Genomic DNA, 19936 nt, shown 5'->3' with positions numbered 1-19936 from the left:
TATTCCAGTCCATTGTACTTAGGGGAAGATTGTAACTCCGATAAAGAAGAAACTCCTGGCTTGCACTTAAAAAGAAGCAGACTTTTTATTCCAGTGTCTACTGCAGTTAAGAATCAAAAACTAGAATTACAAGCTTTCCTAGCCAAATTGTTCTAGTGAGATGCTTTATTTTACTTGACACTGTAATTCAAATGGCAGATAAAAACAGGGAAACTCCAACTATTTTAAAACCAGAAGTGTTTAATTTTTACATACGAAACACTGAAATGTGTAGCTTAAAGGAGTTTATTTCTCTGGCAGGGGATTCCTTACTGACAAAGTTTATGTATGTAGATGGACAGGCAGTTCCAACAGATTATCTATCAAACAATTAACCAGTGCTCCATTTGCTCAAAAATTTACCCTTTGAACATGAAGCTCAACGTCTTGCTGAGTACAACCTCCGATTTTCTGATGTGCTTTCCTCACAACGCCTTCTATGTCCACAATGCTCTCTTTGGTGATGCTGGCAATAAAGAGAGGACAGAAAGCTCAGTAACTTCCATTGCACACTGCAGCAGCCTCAGCACTGAACACCATTCATTCACTTGTATGGACTGTTGAACAACAGAACAGAGTAAAGGATCTGAAGTTACTTTTATATCTAATTACTGATCAATAAAGGAGTTTGCTGAATTGTCCCCAGCCACAATGAATTCAAACTGGGATGGAAGACTCGAGAAGGAAAGAATTATGACTGAGCTCAGTGCTTGCCCACTCTGTGTGTGTATTTATACATAAACTGAAAAGTGGTAGAGCTCTTTTTCTAGGCCACTGACACTCTTCCATGTGTCAGATGATGCAATTATCTGCAAGATGTGTCTTCACCAGCAGAACAACAAACTGAAGGGAAATCCTAGAACTGAACAGGAAAATCAAAACTAGTTCAGCTTGTTTAAACTACATGACTTGTTACTGAAAGATGCAAGATGCTCCAAAGTCATTTCTCTGTGACAGGGGACACCCTAGCTGCTCTCCACTAACAGTCACTAATAGTACATTAGAACACCACACACCATCCTGAAAGTCTTCCAAAGATACAATATAAAGTATGTGTGCTCTAAGCAAACAATAACAAAATCTTCAAGAGTCAGAGGTGAGAAAAGAATTTGTATGAGCACTTTTTATTTACACATTCAAGGTACTGGAGTTTAAACCAGCACTTTTCTACAGATAATCTCACACTCACTGGAAATATATTTTCACTCTGTCTCTCTGTTAACTTACAAGATGCCAAATATCTAAAAATACTGCTTTCCTTTTTAGGAAAACTAATATTACAATTAATCTTTCACTTGAGAATCCTTCTTGAGAAAGCTGAAAAGCAGTTTATGTACATCACTTGACCACCTAAGCCCTTAGACAGCAGGAAAGTATCAGGCCCACAATTCAACTGCAAATAATACGAGGAGAGTGAGGACATCATCAGACAAGCTGGCCACTGCTGAAGCACCAAAGCAAAGAGCCATTAACAACCACCAACTTTACAAGGCTGGCACTTCTTTTACTTTGAATAAAAATCTTGAACAATCTGATGATATTAAAGTAACTGTGGAAAATTCAAGCATCAAATTCTCAAAACCTAACAGCATCACTATAAATAAATTCCAATTAATTAAAAAATAAAAAGCCAAATTTGAGTATTTTAGCTGATTACCCTTTTTTTTATGGTAATACTTTCAGGTGATAGAACTTAGCTGCTCTGAAGTTAATACAGAAGGGTGCTTCATATGCTTGACTTGCTTAACCATAGGTAATTCCATGTACTGCATTAAATTCGTGAACAGCATGTTCTGGTACATTTACATTTTAGAAGATCTACAGTTGCTCAAATCACAACTAAATTTGTACACAGTAGAGGTTGAGAGCAGGCTTTAAACAAGAATCCATTTAGTTATGGGTGAGCCTCCATCTCCACTAGTTTAGCAGAGGCAACAAATATGAGAAAGGATAATTGAAATGACACCAAGTGCTTCCAAGTACTTTCTATTACAAATGATTCTGTTTGAAACTCCTTACACAGACTGTAGAAGCAATACAGCACTTTAGATGCAAGAGAGCATGATCACCTATAAGAATATATGATGCTGAACCAGTATTAAGTGTAATTATAAATTCCCTTTGCTTTTCAAATGCATGAATGTTTAAAAGAATTAAAGTTTTACTCTTATGTGAACTCTTTTTCCCTAAACAGTTCTCATTTTTCCCACTTCCTTTTCCATGTCAACATATTGGCAAATGTCCAGAAAACACCATTAATGATATGAATAGCAGTGTCTTCACTGAAAATATCTGTTACTAATCTGCTGAATAAAAGCCTTCTCACCAATAATAGCAAATCATATTTTAAATTCATTGAAGAAAATTCTCTGTGCTGTGAAAAAGAAAAGAATAGTTAAATATAAATGTGTTGTATAATGGATTCATAGTTAGATTTGTGATCCTATGGATGAGAGCTGTTAGTGAAGTGTGTACAGAGCTCTGATCAGAACGGGCAAGGAATTCAACATGCAAAATGGTATCATGTTAAAAATACAGGAAGAAACTGAGTTTTACATAACTGTACCTGCAACATTGCTTTGCAAACTTGCATAACTTTAAAGCTTAGCACATAGGATAAAATGAGCTTTCTCTCCATCTCTACACTGGAGTTGCAATTAAAACAAGTTTCTTGATCTGGAACATATTTAAAACTGTAGCATTCCTTAGTCATTACACCTGTCATAATTTTAATATGTATTTCAACTGAGCTCCTAATTGTGTAGGTCCCTGTACTCAATTATTCAAGTAATTGCCTGGGCACACTAAACCACTAGGAAGGGTCCTACAGCATGTGACCATCTTTGTATTTATGAACATCCATCACCTCCTCTAAACTTTCATTTGATAATTTTAAAATGTGCTTTTCCTCATTTCAACTCAACATTTAATCCAGTATGGAAATAAAAGCTTGTGTTTTGAGTGCTGTTTGAACCATGCTCAGCAAGATCTAGAGCTGGAAGTATCTGAAGTCCCTAACACTGCATCAAACGTAAACTACAGAAACCTGGAAGGCGCTGCTTTGATCCAAACAGGTAATTCCAAGGATGTTACTGAAATGGCATTTTTAGTTCAAGTTGTAACAAGAAACAAGATGTTTTAATAAAATGCCCGTAACTACAGCAAAGCATTCTCCCACAGCAGCAGGACTAAGTCATCTAGGTGATTTCCGATAAAATTCCCCTGGGTAACAAAAAAACCCCAAAACACCAACAAAAGTGAACAAGTAGCAGAAAAACATGCCAAAGTACCACCATTTCCCTTAAGGACAACAACATTTATATCTGTAATTAGTATTACCAGGGACTAGAAATTAAAGTAGGATGCATAAGGCATTAAGAAAAGACAGATGACATCTTTACATTGTTTAATCCAAAAAGAAACTATTTAAGTATATAGATTCATGAAGTCCAACAATAAAAAATTTCTCTGTATAGGAAACTATTTTATATGTAATGTTCAAAAGAATCAAAATTATAATTTTTAAAGTGCCCACTAGATGCCTTTTGTCTCTCTTAATTAGCTGCATGTCTATTAGCCAAGACTTTCCCTTTTAACCACAGGATTGCATTCTTGCAGTCTTTATAACAACATCTTTCATCAACAGCTTCATGTTGCAAGCTGAACCCTATATTGGCCTCCCAAAGTGAATCACAATCAACACTTCCTTGGTCAAAAGCCTGAAGAATAGGAAGAAACTTGGTTATTTTTAGACTTTAAATAGAAAATGTTTACTTCTATACCATCTACACTTATTTTGGCATTTTGTTCTTTTTTCTTCAACCTCTTTCTGTAAGCAGACTGCACAAATTATATTAATATGTTATTAAATTAAAAATATTAAATAATTGTCTTAATACATAAAAATCAATGATCCTTTATCTGAATGCCAGTGAAAGTGAAGGCAGTGGTTTACTTTCAAAAAATGAGTACATTTTGTAAATAGTTAGGAATATAAACATTTTGTACTCAACAAGAGCAACTGTAAAATCCTGTCTGCAGAAATATAGCCCCCAAAAGGAAATTACCTGGCATTGTATACAAAAAGGCCAGGAAAACACCTACTCCTCTTATTCTCTTCATTCTAAAAATGTAATGATTGGTTTCCTTTACCAACATTCTAATGCTTGGTTGAACCTGGGTATCTTCTGGGGAAAAAAGAAGCCAATCTGCTTAAGATTTTAAGTAAAAAAATCCACAATGCATTTTTAGTAATTATCACCAAAAAAACCGACACTTTATTTCCTTTTTAAATTCCCCTAATTTCATCCTCTGTTCCTTGCATCCTGTCATACCTTTGTATCTGCACTGCAAAGACCCCCCCAATGGCAGAAAACCTTGCATAGCACCACCAGACTGGGATCTAAATCACTCACTAATATCTCCAGGATAGAAGAGTTTTCTTAGTCTCACAGAAGGCAGATTTGCCTGATCATATATCATTTCTTCTTGCAACTTCACCTTCAACTTTTTCCAATCTGACATGTATTCAGACACAAAGACAACAAAAGTGGACAAAATACTCCAGAACTGCCTAAAACCAGGCATATATTATATTAATGACATTTTATTCCTCTTCTCCAAAAGTCAAGGAACTGCATAGGCTTCTGTCAAGTCAGTTATCTATCACAATCTCACATTTCTCTCTGCACTTTTTTTAATCCTGAACACCCACAAAATCTGACCAATCACAAAGGTACAAATTCACACTGAAGAGCACTGAAGTGATTATTCTAAATGAGCCCTGGTTACTATACACTCCTGAGTCCCTATTAACCAGTTCAATTTCTGTGTCACCAGCAAACTTCACTGCAATTTGACATTTTCTTCCAGCCTTCTGATATAAAAACTAGAAATTGATAAAGAAAACATTCTGCAATATCCAGCAGTCTTCCTGGTATTATCAATTTATCTAGCTAAAGAACTTACATAAATTTATCTGCATTGTGAATTTTTTTCATACAACTTAACCACTTTACCCCCCCCTCCATTTTAATCTCTTTCCTGCATTTTTACTCTCTAGTCTACTACAAAGAGCCATCAAGTTACTTCCTGTGCAAGGGCAAATTTTTTGAGCAGCTATATTAGAATCTGTTAACCACCTCTCCCAGCTGCTCTATCAGCTCACATGGGTCTAGCAGTGGGGTGGCGGGAAAGGCTCAATTCTGAGATAGAAAAGGAGAAAGAAAACCAAAACCAGCCACACCCAATGCTTGATGGAAAAAAGCAGGTTGATAAATTACTAAGATACAACACTAACTGGCATCTCTGCTGTGTAAAAGAAACAATTAACTGTTTCTCTTATACATTATCCCTTGCAGGACCAGGCTGAATTGTTTTTTATTGATAAAAGACAAAAGAGCAATTCCACAGCTGCCAATCCAGTACCTCAACTGACTCTGTGCTACATTTGTCTTGGAAGTTCAACTTGAAACTTTCCATGGTTAAACTGACAGAAATTTCTTTGTAAACCTGAGTTGAACCACTATAAAATATCTTTCACTAAAAACTCACATTCTAATGATAATGGTGGTAATTATTGTATAAATGTTGCTGACCACAGAACATTATGAAAGTTCTAGGTTTCCATGTGCCAATATCTAAAAGAGGAACTGGTTTGTTTATAATTTCTGAAATTTTGTACAAAAATGCTCATTATTTCATCAACTAAAATTAAAAATTCAAGATCCAGAATTTTACAAACTACTTTAAACAAAGTTGTGGACACGGTAAGAAAATATGAGAAAATAGCAAAATGAAAATACAGTTTATATACTATCAGTGAAAGCATTTAAAAATTTAATTGAAATTTAAGATATTTGAGTTAAATGTTTTTTTCAATAAATGTGTATTTCCTCATTTAACATGTAGGAAATGCAGACATGATGGTGATGCTAGGTTGGACTTGGTGATCTTGAAGGTCTTTTCCAGCCTTAACAGTCCTGTGAGTCTATGATAAAAAAAGACACTGAAAAAGGCAGGGAAACAGGATAGTTATTTTTAGACATCTAAGCCCAGCCTCATTTGCTAGAAATAATGGGATCACTCCAGAGCAGGTGAAAGGCAGCAGGGAAGTGACTGAACACAGGCACGTACTGGGGCTCTGCTTCAGGTGCTGCTGACACAGTGACCCCATGTGCACTCACCAGGCAGGGAACAGCAGCAGCCTCTGAAGGACAAGAGGCAGCTGCAGTGGCAACAGCAGACAGAATTGTAGGAGATGAAACACTGGAAAAAGTGAGAGCATGGCAGGATATTAATAAAACAGGTTTGTTGGTGGGAAGGAATCCTGAGGAGATAACTGCACTAATGGTGTTAAAAAAACCGAAAGCAAACTCCCAAAAGAAAATCCAGAAAGCTTTAATAGAGCTACACCACTCAGGGAACGTGATGAAGAGAATGTAATCATTTCAGAAGTACAAATGGGATGGGAAACATGAATGCTACAAAGTAAGTGAGGCTGAAGTACCAGGATTCAGCTAGAAAATGCTATCCCAAAAAAGGATCAGAAGGAAAAGTCAAAACATAGTATAAGTAAGCATCATCAGTCTGGCTGCTCTGAGGAGTTCAAGTCTGTCTCATCAAGAGGGAAGACAACAGGGAGTTGGGAAGAACCGAAGGATGAGATTCTGCCTGATCTAAACAGCTCACTGCTGCCAGAAGAGAAAGGAGCTTTACCCTCTACTGTTTCCAGATACCCTCTTCCACCATTTACATTCCTTGTTAGCTCTGGACCTCCATGACCTGATTTAAATCACTTATCTGGCAGAAAACTGACTGAGTAAAAGATTGGTGAATCACAAAAAACTATCACAGAAGGTTTCTAAGCAGCAGACAGCATATAGAAAAATAGCATAAGGACCAGCTTCCCTCTCATGATCTCCACAAAGATCTACCAATCATGAAATGTAAGAAATTCAGCTGTGGAGGGAAGAACCAAGAAGAAAATTGAAAAAGAGATATATTGGAGAAAACTGGAGAATAGGAGAGAGTGCATCACAACTCTAAGGGTTGTTTCACTGTTCTGTAGCACAAGTTTCTCAAGGCAGTACAGGCAGACAGTTGGGAGTTTCAAGGGAGATGAATTAGGGAACAAGTACATTATACACTTCATTCTTTTTGGAGATTCCAAGAGCTGGAGTGAACAAATCATTTCATGAAGAAACAGAACACTTCACTTTGGCTCACAAACACCTGTGAACAGCATGTTTCACACTGGCACTGCCAGCACTGAGCACCGCCAAACAAACACTGCTGGTTCTGTTTTCCTGTTGCCTTGAACCCCATCAGCAGAAGCATTATCCCAACCTTCTTAACTTGGCTTCTGGAAGTCTCTACTATAATGAATCCTTCCCTTCCCTGACATATTGAAGGTTGAAGGCTGTAGCACTTTTGCAACTAATTAGTGAGGGCTCCCTTCCTAGGCATGAGAGTAGTGCCAAGAACTACACAGAAGCAACTCAAGTGCCACATGTTAAATGCATTCTGCACCAAATAAACTGCACAGAACTGATCCACATTTCTATTTGTGAACAAGTAGATAGACATGATTAAAGCTCTACTATAAAGCATATTTGTCACACAAACATTTTCACTACAGGACAACCTGAAAGCACAGTCTTGATGCGAACAGAAGGGAAAGGTAATTTTTTATCTTTAGAAACAAAACAAACCAAATAACTGAATTCAAATTGCTGCAACGAACAATTTTTTAAATGGCAAGTCTATTATCCCTGCCAAATTTTTTTTTAATTAAAATTTTAGTGCCAAAAATAAGGTGTAGATATGACTAACCCAGTGCACAGAAGCTACTTTTAATTACAACTCAGTAAGCCACTTGCAACATGGGACTTCTTCACATCAGGTCTGAGTACAAAATGTATTACTAGACTGCACGCCTGGTAGAAGAAAAATGCTCAACATGTGCAGACACACAGCACCACCACACACCAAATGAAGTAGCCCACTAAGCTCAGCTTGCCAGACTTTTTGTTAGCCAGCTTGGAAGAAAATGTAGGTTGTCTATGGCGAGAGAGTGCTGCTTCAGCAGTTCAGAATGAATTTCAAGCCTGCTCTCTATTTTATCTTTTGTCAGTATAATGTATTCAACGCAATAGAGAGCTGACAATTTAAATAACTACATTTTAAAACAAACGAAGCATTGATGTTAATGTGTGAAAATGGTCCCAACCCTTGGGAGTCCTGGTTCCCACCATTGTTTACTCTGACAACAGGATATAATTGCTTACTTACTTGGCAGCAAACTTTACCATCTGCTTGCTTGCATGCTGTCCCACAGCCACAAGAGCCTGGATATTAAACTGCTGCTGACGCAGGACTAAGAAACACTGCTTCCCTGAATACAAAGAGAAACAACACAGGTGTATTAAGGACAAGTTACTTGAGGTCTTCATGAATGAGAAAAAATTCTTTACTACTTAAATATAAACTGAGCTTTTAAGAGTGTGCGTCTCTCTCTCACACTCATTGCTGCCCCCCCTCCAAAAAAAGCTGCTTCAAATTCCTCAGCTGTATATGTACACACACACACACACACACAGACACACAAACACTGAGATAAATTAAATATTGTGCTTACATCTATAAACATGTGAATGGGCATTTTCTAAAAATAACAGTAAGCTTTCCAAGATAAAGAATATTTAGACAAAAGAAAAACAATAAATCGTAACTTTTAAAGTAACTTTCCTCAACTGCAAGAAATAGAACAGACTTTTCCTTGTTTCTTTGCTCACAGCTACTTCAAGTCTATAAACTATTTTTAAAGAAGTTTTTTCTCATCTGCTCAAATCAAAGCTGTAGAGTTCACTTTACAAAGCTGCTCTGAATTAGGCTTGATTTTGCACCACAAGGACTAAACCAACAATGTTCATTCTACAATACACCACACATTCAGAATGAAGGGGAACAAAAGGAGTATTGATTCTAGTGAATGACAAGAACCTAAAAGACCCAAATAAAAATTCCTGTAAGAGCAATTTATTCATGAACAGCTTAGGGAAAAAGAAGTTAATAGGAATTATAATAATGTACAAAGAACATAATGCATTTTGTTGACTTTTAAAATGGGTATTTCCAAGTCAACAAAGCTCTTTCTAATCTGTTTAGCTGAGTTACAATCGTTTCATACTTCTCACATCTCTAATAATCATTTATTCCTTAAATTACTTTTAAGGAAATGTGGTGATTTTTAATGCTTCTTCCCAGAGAGAAACTAACAACAACCGTTTCACTGGTGTACCAGTATCTGATAAAGGCACCAGTATGACTTTAACCCCAGATTCTGACTCAGAACGTTGTAACATTTCCATTGAAATTATGAGAATAGGAAGAAGACAGAAGTTTTGTTACAGACAGCTACTTCCCCACTGTTGTTGACTTAAGTTCTAAACCAATAAACCAACACAAACCTAACTTGAAAACTGACACTAAAAAGCCAGTTGCAGTTTTCATTTGTGATTATGCAGATTACCACTCCTGACACATAGCTACAGAAAATTCAAGAGTATCAGAAAATAAATGCAGAACCCTTGACACACTGTCTCATGGAAATAAAAGCAAACATACAAAATTAGTACAAAATATTATTAAATACTAATTATAATTGTTGGAAATAACAAATCTTGTCCTACGACAACAATGTAACGAGATTAAGTATTTTCGAAAAACAGAGTACAACTACTTCTGTATTCCAGAGATAGCAATATCCAATATGGCACAGATGCATGTATTTCTTGCAGGCAAACATTAAATAACAGATTTAAATTAGAAAAATACAGGCTGTGTTTCAGATCCAGCAAGTCAATAAAGAAAGTACAATTTTTCCACAGGACAGGATATGCTGTATTTCTTTAGATAAGGGAGTCCTATCTCACATCTTTGACATCTCAGTGTTTCTTACAGTGTGGTTGGATACAATATTTCCTAGGAGATAGTATTCATCTCCATGATTTTAGTTACAAACAATTTAGCAAAATATGATCTAAGTTTCAGCAGTGATGTTCAAACAAAAAATGCTCGGCTGAAGACAGCTACTGTAACTCAGCTATAACACAGGACAATAATGAAAGGACCTGCTATCACAGAATAGTTTGGGTTGGAAGAGACCTTTAAGGGCCATCCAGTGCAATGCCCTGTGATGGGCAGAGATATCTGCACCAAGACCAGCTTGCTCAGATCCTCATCCAAAAATCTGGCCGTTGTACTTAATCCCAAACACTGGAAGCCTCATGAATATCTACATTATAAAAGGACTCAAACGTCTTTGCCATGACTAACAGTAGCTGTTTTCATGAAGGAAGAGGATGTTTCAAAGAATGCAACAATTGCTAATCACACAGAAGATAAGTGACCAAACGGACCTCACTCACAGGGCTGGTTAAAATATCCTAATCACAAAGATTAACGAGGGAAGAGAACTTTTCCTGAGAGATCTGAAGGCACTCAAAATGAAGTATAGAAAAGACCAGCCACAGTCAAATCTAGCTCAGGCTTAGAAGCCTTTCCAGATCAGGAGATGGGAAAAAGGAATGATTTAAGTGAGAAAAAATTTGGACAATGGGATCTTCTCCCTGTGTTTCAAAACTTAAGTGTTTAGCTGAAAAGTATTGCACCAAATTTGCTCATATTCAACAGTAAACTACTCTAAGTTCCTATTAAAAAAACAATACCATGTCCCACAAGAATTCCTAGAAGACTATAAATTTCAAAAGAAATTTGGTCAAAAACAGTAAAATGCATAGAATGTTCAGGCTCTGAACAAATAAGAGAATTCCATCAAAAATAAGCATATAAACCATCCAGTAATCCACAGTCTGTGTTGGATAAAAGTAACAGGTCACAAAAGACCTTATGAAAGAAACGGATGTAAGGACGTAACCTGTATAAAGAGTAAAAAATGTTGGTTGTATAAATTAAATACGTTTGCCAACCAGAAGAAGACCTTACATGGTTTATTATAAAATTTGGCTCAATATTTACATTGCGCTTGGTGGAATTCTTATTCTCAGATGTTTCATAGACCTTTGGAATCAAAACCCAAAATCTAGTTCAGGTCTAACATGCTGCACAAGCCCCAAATGTCTGGCCAAACCCAGACCAATTTCCCAAGGGCTTTTTGATGATAAACGTGATCAGCAGATTAGGCTGGCTTTAAAATAAGGCCAGAAATAACATTTATTCAATCTATGATACAAAGCACAGGGCCCTGTGCTCTTCTATTTTAGTACAACCCACAGAAATTCCCAACACCCCATTCTTTACACATCCTTCAGTTAATTTCCATCAGACTCCATGAGTGACTTGTTATGGGAGACAGCTGGAATCTGCAGTTGTTCCCATTAATTTTTTTTTGGCTTATTGTTCAGAACAGACAGGGTTAAATAAAGGCTATGTTGGTTATTTAGGTGTCAAATTCAAGTTTCTGAGAAAAACTAAAGCTTGTTTTTGTGAAAGATTTTCCTGTTTCCTGCAAGGCTTTCCTTTCCACATGGTAGGAATAGTGCCATGTTGTGTGTGGGAAAGGCTAATATTACTTTTTATTCTTAAACATTTGCTCTTCTTGTAAGATTCTTTCCCCAAAGTTTAAGTAAACAAGCATATGACATTCCCTAGCAGCACTCCCTGAATGTCAGAGTTGTTCTGTGTTGTCAGAGGGAACAAGACACATCATCAATACATTCAGATCATTCATGCTCATGATCAACTCCTTTTTCCTTCATTCTTCAGGTTGTGTTAAAGAGTTTTAAAAATAAGCACTATTGTTTCATCAAAAACAAAAGTCTTTCCTGAGGTCAAAGTGAAGGACTACAACAGTTTCTCTTAAGTTCATATTGACTTGTTAGACATCTTACTGTGTTTGACGGAAATCTTGTATATATCATACAAGATCTCACACATCAATGTACTACAGAGAGCAATCGACAACTACAGAATTTCACACTGCTTTCAAGGTCTGCATAGATACCTGCTTCTAATATCCCAAATGCCTTTAATAGCTTGAACTCTTCTTATAATTGCAAAAATAAAAGGCATAAGGATACTCTAATTTATGTACAGATCGTAACAACAGTAACATTTAAATCAGAGGGAGTGTCTTCTGTCTGAACAACTTCATGATGTAATCACCAAGGGTTTCACAGCTTTTGGAACTGACAATTTCTTAATTAACTGAGAGATTTCCATTACAAAAATTACAGAGGAAATCACAGAGGATTCCTTAAGTTTAATGATTCTACTACAAATTAATATGTGCATCATATGTATATATTTTAATGCAGTTCCTTATTTTAATCGACTGCAGCACAGACACTCATTAAGAGGGACATGTTTTAAGGAAATGAATTCTCAAAAAGAGAAATTAATCTGCTATCTCTGATGATATTGTGTACTGGATTCTCACCCCTAATTTGCATTATTCCCAATTTTAAGACTACTGTTAAGTTTCGTTTGTGAAGACAATTTCATTATGCGCTTCTTTTTTTTTTTCAATTCTTGGAAAGACAAGTTATTTATATCTCTAGAGCTGCCAAACACAACTGAAACCAGTACAACAGTTGTCAGCATCTGATGTCAACTGCAAAGGCCAAAGCCTATTGAAATTTGCATATGGCAACCTGGCCTCCAGAGGGAACTTCTGATTCCAGGGAAGAAATATGGCTGTCAGACAGCCAAGTGTGACAGCCCTCACTGCTGAGAACCTACAAAAGGCTTTCCCTTTTGTCTTGCTAAAGAAAGATGATGCTTCTTATTTGAAGTTCAAATTGATATAATAAGATACCAGTAATCGAAAGTAAGATTTGTGAAATTTTAACAGATTTTTGTTTCCTGTCAAAGAAAAGGTGTGGTGAAAATATACATGTGTAGCAGTAGAAATATGACCTGTCTGACAACAGATACATTTATGAGTATGTTTTACTGTAGGAGCTTAGAAGTGTTTTATCTCACAACTGTTGACACCTTAAGGAGAATGATAACATTTTTTAATTAGTATTATTAACAAGTGTCCATATATTATTTAGCAATACAGTGAAACAAAAATTCACTTTTACTAGAGTAACTGATTTCCACATAGCTAAAACCAAAATCTCCTCTTCCCTTTTGGGGAAAAGAAAAGAACCAGTCAAAGAAACACTGAGGCAACCCTGAGTAACCAGGTGACAAAGTTTTCTTGAATGCAAGTAAGCAACAGGTCATGAAACCAAAATAAACATTAAGGCTGTACAAATGACATGAGGAAATAAAACCAAAAACCCTGGAGGCCTCTCACCTTTAGCTCTGCTGGTGTGAATTCTGCCACGAACCCAAACCTCTTCATCAGCCTTCTCCACCGTCAAGTCTTTTATACGAACCAAAACTCTATCTGAATTACAGAAAAAAAACACACATTTTAACACAGTTTTTCTCTTTAAACTCCAAACACACTTTCTATCATTGCTATTGAGAAAATTGGTAATAAATCCAAAACATTATTTTTTGTATCAACAGGGTAACTGACTTACTGAAAACATCCAAGATCCCATTTCCTTTCTTAGTGACTTGTACTTGATCCAGCAGCTTTAAATTGTTCAAGCTTAATTTTGAGTTACACAGCAGGGTCAAACTGCACTTTACCAACAGCAAGACTCACTGTAATTAATGGATGGCAGAACCCAGCATGACTACACTGGTTTTGATAGGACTGTACTACCTGCACACTATATGCATTTCTGCTGCCTAAGGGATGCCCTGCTGCACTGTGCAGGATCAAAGCTGCTGTGTAGAACCCAGCAAAACAAAGGCTCAGAGGTGACATGACTACTCTCTCTATCTACCTTACGTAAGTAGGATGAATAAAACTGTAAAAAAACTATTATTTAAAGTAAAGAAAGGAAAGAAACCACAAATAAACGTGCATTATAAATTTTAAAGTATTTATTTTTATTAAAATAACAGCATTTTGGAGCAACAAAAGTATTACTGAGTAAAATGGGTAACATTCCTTTCAGGAGAATCTCTTTGACAACCTGATCAAGCACTACTATCACTGTCAGAGCCAAGACTAGATCAGAAGTACCCTTCAAATCCAATGTAGCTGCAAAGCTAAATAATAGCAGAAATGCATGGCTTGGAAAGGACAGATTTTGAATGGCATAGGGAAAAAAAGTTATCATGGAAAATATTTTTAAGTAAATCAGGACTTTAAAAATTGTATACAACCATTATGAACTAACAATATGCTAGGTGCATGCTGCTATTCCTTGCATGATTCTTTCCTCACAAACTTCTCCCTCATTTCAAAATAACATTAAATTTGCTAAGACACTTCCACTGTAGACTTTTCCTGACAGAACTTTTCTTAAGTACTGGAAAAAAAAAAAACAAAAAAAAAAAACCAACTTTTGCCCACTCCAGATTACCATCTGCTGTTCTGGACTCCTTCCTTCTGCCTCCGAATACCAGTCACAGCTTGCCCTGCAAGCCTATTATTCTGCACTGGGGATTTTAGGGGATTGAAAAGTTTTATTATCTTTCAGGGCAATTTCTTTCTTCACAGACAAGTATCAAATCCAGAATAGACTGAAGTGCACAGGGAAATGTGACAGGAAATTGACTCAAATACATTCATAAAGTGTGTATGTGTGAACGTGTGTGTGTTGTTGTGCTGGGGAAGAGAGAAATGGGAATAAAGATGTTATCATTTTCCATTATCATTAATTTCTGATACTCAAACTTTGTGTAGTACTACAGGAAACAAGCAACCATAACAATCCACAACTTTCAGAGCTTGATATTCAGACTGTTAAAATTACCTCTAAATTACTTTAACAAATATACAAAATTTAACAAAATAAACAAAAACAATAAAAAGTATCTCTAAGGTGACACCATAAAGCCCTTTCTTCCAACAGCAGATCACATAGTCACAGAATGGCTGAGGCTGGGAGGAGTCTCTGGGAGTAATCCCACACAATGCCATGCACAAGCAGGGTGGCATAGAGCCAGCTGTACAGGATCATGTTCTGACTTTTTTTTAGTATTTCCAAGAAGGGACACTCTTCCTGGGCAATCCTGTATCAATATGGTCACCCCCAGAGGAAAAAAAAACATTTCCTGATGTTCATTGTGCCCATTGCCTCTGTTCCTGTCACTGTGCTCCACTGCAATGAGCTAGTTGTAGCAACTATGCCACTTTGCTTCCCTCCTCTGACACTTCCCAAATCTAGTTCTTTTTTACCTTAATGTATAGCCCAGTCTCTTCTTCTTAACATACTATTATTTTTCTCTCAGAACACCAACCTCTTCTAAACATGGGAGGAGAGGATAAAAGTCCAAAAAGCTGTGTGGCATACATGAAACAACACTTTTTCACCTCAAGACCTCATTCCCTTCCTGTCACATCAACCTGTTTACTAAGATAATTTATCCTGTATCGTGGAATTTAGAAAACTATGATCAGTATTTCTGCTGTCTCTGTGTAGTGCCAGCATCTTCAAAGTACTGGAAAAATTTAAAAAACAGAAGGCGAGTTTGACATAAAAGCCTGAAAATCAAAAGCAATATTAGATGAAAGGAGCTTCCAGAGAGGGGATATGAGATAAAGGATCTGAAGGGAGAAAAAAAGGAATGGCCAAAAATGGAGTTGTACTAGCAATCATAGCCTCAAGCAGGCAGGAAGGACTTAGACCTGACATGACGGGAGGCGAGCACATCAGATAGCCAGGGCAGCCAACATAAGCGGAGGATTTAAGTGGACCAAGAAAGAAGGCACAGGTGTGTGTGAGCTCAACAGAGCAGGGTGGAGAAACAAAGCTGTGAACCTAAGAAAAGTTTTAATTTGCCTGCAGAGGAACAAGAATCTGTCAGCATGGCAAAAGGACAATAAGCTTACTTCTTGCAAAGGAAGAGTAACTTGTTCTGATCATTGTAAGCTGTGTGAGTACCCTGTCCAGCCAGTGACCCCAGGACAGTGCAGAAACTTGAGAAAGCAGAACAGCACCACTGCTGCAGCTCTCTCTGAGCTGCCAGCCAGGGCTCCGCTCACCAGATGCTGTGTGGGCTGCACACCTCGTACCACCGTTGGCTACTCTGATTTAGAAATGGCAGGCAGACCTCAGAGAGTTCACACAGACTTCAGAAACAAAATGAATACACTTCAGATGGATGGGAACACGCCTATCTGTGATTATCCACCACTCCCTGTCCCAAGCAGCAGCTCCTCCAAGACACCCAAAGCAAGTAGAACATTTTGGGGAGCTACTGGCGACAAATAGTATTTCACCCTCCTGTGAACCCTTTGGCAAGAGCCCTCCCTGGCAGGAACTATTGAGTCTGTAAATAAAAGTGCCTTAGTCTCAAGGACTAGGCCGATCTTCAGCTTTTGTTATAGACATTTTGTTCTTTATTGCTACACAATTTTGGTGTTCTGGATAATCACTTTCTAAAATTACAGAACAGCAAGAGAGCTGTAGATTGCATTTGAAGCCAAATGGAAAATTCACTCAACATTATCCATACACTGAGAAGTTTTTTTAACTTTAAAGAGAAAGGTCAAGGGGATGACACAACTAAATATGACACTCAGCCTTTTTCATATAATTTCCTGTAGCTTTCACCATTTTCCCTCTCAACATATTTTTTTCTCCAGTACTTTTGAGTGTTTCTTTTGAATATGAGACAGTTGGCATCTCTCCATGAAAGCAGGACTTGGATCTGCCATCTCAATCTGCCAGCTCAGGTCCTCCATACAGTTGTTAGCTTGAATCGGAGAGGAAACAGTGCTGAGCTGCTTCCAACGTGATTTCAACTCCAGCTCCCTCTCTCTGGCAGCTAGAATGTATTTTATTCAACAATGACTGCTAATTCAGTCTCTGCTGATTCTCTTGTCCTGTTACATTCTTGATGTAAAGCTCCCCTCCAGCTGTTTTCAACCTATGAGTGCTCTTGTGACTGCTTCTCTTCTCTACCATCTGCATTTCCCTTCCTAAAGGGGGATCAACCAAAACAAACGCTCAAAGGAGAAAAAAATATCACCTCATCACAGATGATGTTGCTGTTTTACATTTTACTATGAAGAAGTTACAAGAAGCCAGTCTGTTACTTTCCCTCATTACCATTCCATGCACTGAATTTAATAGAAAGACTAGTATTTGTTGGGATATTGCCTTGGGAGATTGTTCTCTAGCCTCTAAGTTTTTCTGAATCCTAATTCCTCATCAGGAGAAAATCAGGATTTCCTGAATTCAGAGTGGTATAACTGATAAAACCATCAATATTAATATCCAATATTAATGAATTTGGTGCCCATATACAGGAAATGGAAGGCTGCATAGGCAGATGGATCATACTCAAGAGAGAGAGCACTGCTGCAATAAGTCATAGCAGAACTTACTGCAAAAACAGAAAAAACCTGACATCCCAGGACTCAGTACATTATAAATAACAGTAATTTAATAGTTAAAAAAAAAGAAGTCAGCAGTGGTGGACAGACACAAAACTGACAAATTGTGTAAGGCATGGTCCAGGCAAGGGAAAAGACTGACAAGATTCCTCTCAATCCAGAACTGAGCTGTAATATTCAACCACACTCATAATTTTTTTTTCTTCTCTCCCATCTCAATTTCCTGTTTCAATCTGTGTCAATGACCTCCAGTCCAACTACTACACACCTTCAAAGCCTGGCCTTATCCTTCCTACACCTTCCCATTAAGTAGATTTAAACCGTAAGATCATCCCACAGCTTCCTCTTCCCCAAGCTGAACAAGCCCAGCTCTCCCAGATGCTGTGCTCCAGTCCCCTGAGCAACATGGTAGCTTTCCATTGGACTGGCTCCAAAATGTTAATGCCTTCCTTGCACTGCAGAGACCAAAACTGGACATGGCACTCTAAATGCAAGTGTCTCACAAGTGCCAAATATACCCCAATAAAGGGAGAAAAAGGCAGTGGGATTTGAATGAAAAAGTTTGGTAAATGATTTCTCAAGGAAGTACTGAAGATATTTGGTAGATAACTTCTTTTTTCCTTCTTTCCCACCCCCTTTCTTGCAAAACCTTTTTTTATTTTTCAACTGACCTGGTTTTTCTTGGGATTGTATCATTGATGACACTCCATATCTTTCCTTAGCATAATCCTAGAATGGAGGTGAGAAACACATATCAAAGAAGAACATACAAAAAACCTGAACAACATCATCACAGAGTTAACTGAGGGAACACAAAATAATTAGCTATAATATTAAAGAAAAAATGCATTTTGGACTCAGATACAAAAGAGAGAGAAGACAATTGTGCCCTGGAACACAAAAATAATTCCAGCAACAGCAACCATGCATGAGGATCATTACTTAGCAGAAAGTTAGTGTGATTATACAAAGGGCCTACTCCTCAAAAAATACTTGACTCCTACCTAAGTAGATAAATATTTCCTTCCCATATTCAGGTACACTGAGAAATCCAGCAGATCACATGTAATTGTCACAGCCCGGTGGAGCTTGACTTAACAAAATCTGACAGGTAAGGCACAGAGGAAGGCAGCATTTTCACCAAAATATCACAGTTCTGCTTTTCCAACTAAGTCCATTGATTTTCAAATAAAATCCCTTCGTTTATTTATTTTACTCGATTCAGTACATGAACCAAAGTTCCTACTAAATACTTTATTTGGGGAGGGTCTTTGCTTGGCTGCTTTTGATGAATTGTGGCATATCTGTAGCTTTAGGGAAGCCACCAATACTTGAATTCCTTATTGCTGATGCAAGAATAAGCAGAAATTACTTTATAACAAAATGAACTCATGCTCATTGTTAGTACGTTTTTCTTCTCGAAGAAACACCGGCCTACAACTTGTCAGCACTGCTCTGTGATCCTCACGTGCAAGTCAGAAACAGAAGGCCAGCAGGAGCCCCTGCAGAAACCTCCTGTTGTGGAGGAACAGCCCAGGTGTTTCTGGGGGGAGTAGAGCTCTTCAGGGAACCAGAGGCTGGGCCCGGCGAAGGGGGAGTGGGGGGACAGGCAGGGTAAAGCCAAGGGCAGCTGTGCCCCCGGCCTCGGCCAAACCCCGCCTGGGCCCAGCCCCTCCACCCCGGGGAGCCTCAACAGCGCGCCCGCCACGTTCCCTGCGGAGACCCACATCAGCCGCCGACGAGTCCTCGTTCTCCGAGCGGCGGTCCTGGCCCTGCCCGCGGCCGGCGGCGCTCGGCATCCTGCAGCGGCCGGCGCGACCCTCACGGTCCCTCACGACACAGGCCCACGCACGCCACGCCGCTTCCGCGCGCCGGGCTCTCGCGAGAGCGCTATGCCTGCATCTGCCCCTCCCTGCGGGGGCCGAGCATATCGCGAGAGTTACCACGGGCACGCGCTGCCCGCCTCCCGCACCGCACGCTCCCCCGCGGTGCCCTCAGGGCGGGCTGAGGGCGGTGCCACTTTGCCGCCCTGATGCGGGGTCGGGGCGCTGTCGGGTGGTCTGTGCTCCCCTCAGGAGCTGTATCTTCAGAGAACCACCGCCATTCTGGCGAGTCTCGGCCCCTCCGGCCCCGCGCTGATGATGCTGAGGAGAACGCTGCGAAGCTGTGATGGGCTGGGCAGGGCTAAGGCAGGGTGGGTTTGGTTCTCGCTCGCCCCGCTCCACAGTCCATCACTTTGTGGCCAGAGGTAACATCAAAGAATCACAGAATTGTTAGGGTTGAAAGGGACCTCTGGATATCATTCAGTCAGTTCAACCCCCTCCTCCGCCAATGCAGGGTTACCTGGAACGTGTCCAGGTGAATTTGGGATGTCTCCAGAAAGGGAGACTCCACACCCTCCCTGGGCAGCTGTTAGAGAGTTCTGCCATACTCAACATAAAGTTCTTCCTTGTGTTGAGG

At 38.7% G+C, this 19936-nt stretch overlaps 1 protein-coding gene across 1 annotated transcript in view; it reads right to left on the bottom strand.

Moving 5' to 3' along the window:
• The window catches only part of DARS1 (aspartyl-tRNA synthetase 1), a 36670-nt gene extending 17308 nt beyond the window's left edge, over positions 1-19362 (bottom strand). The window contains exons 1-5 of the mRNA XM_005519604.3: positions 19204-19362; positions 18148-18205; positions 13367-13459; positions 8332-8434; positions 403-505 (exon numbers count right to left, since the gene is read on the bottom strand). Of these exons, the coding sequence (XP_005519661.1) occupies positions 403-505; positions 8332-8434; positions 13367-13459; positions 18148-18205; positions 19204-19275 (429 nt within the window). The 5' untranslated portion in view covers positions 19276-19362. The remainder of the gene's footprint in view (positions 1-402; positions 506-8331; positions 8435-13366; positions 13460-18147; positions 18206-19203) is intronic.
• Between the last annotated feature and the right edge of the window lie 574 nt (positions 19363-19936).

The sequence above is a fragment of the Pseudopodoces humilis genome, chromosome 8 (assembly GCF_049639895.1).
Source record: "Pseudopodoces humilis isolate 2021_Gansu_Grassland_sample_001 chromosome 8, ASM4963989v1, whole genome shotgun sequence".
NCBI lineage: Eukaryota > Metazoa > Chordata > Aves > Passeriformes > Paridae > Pseudopodoces > Pseudopodoces humilis.
This window is presented reverse-complemented; position numbering and strand designations above follow the sequence as displayed.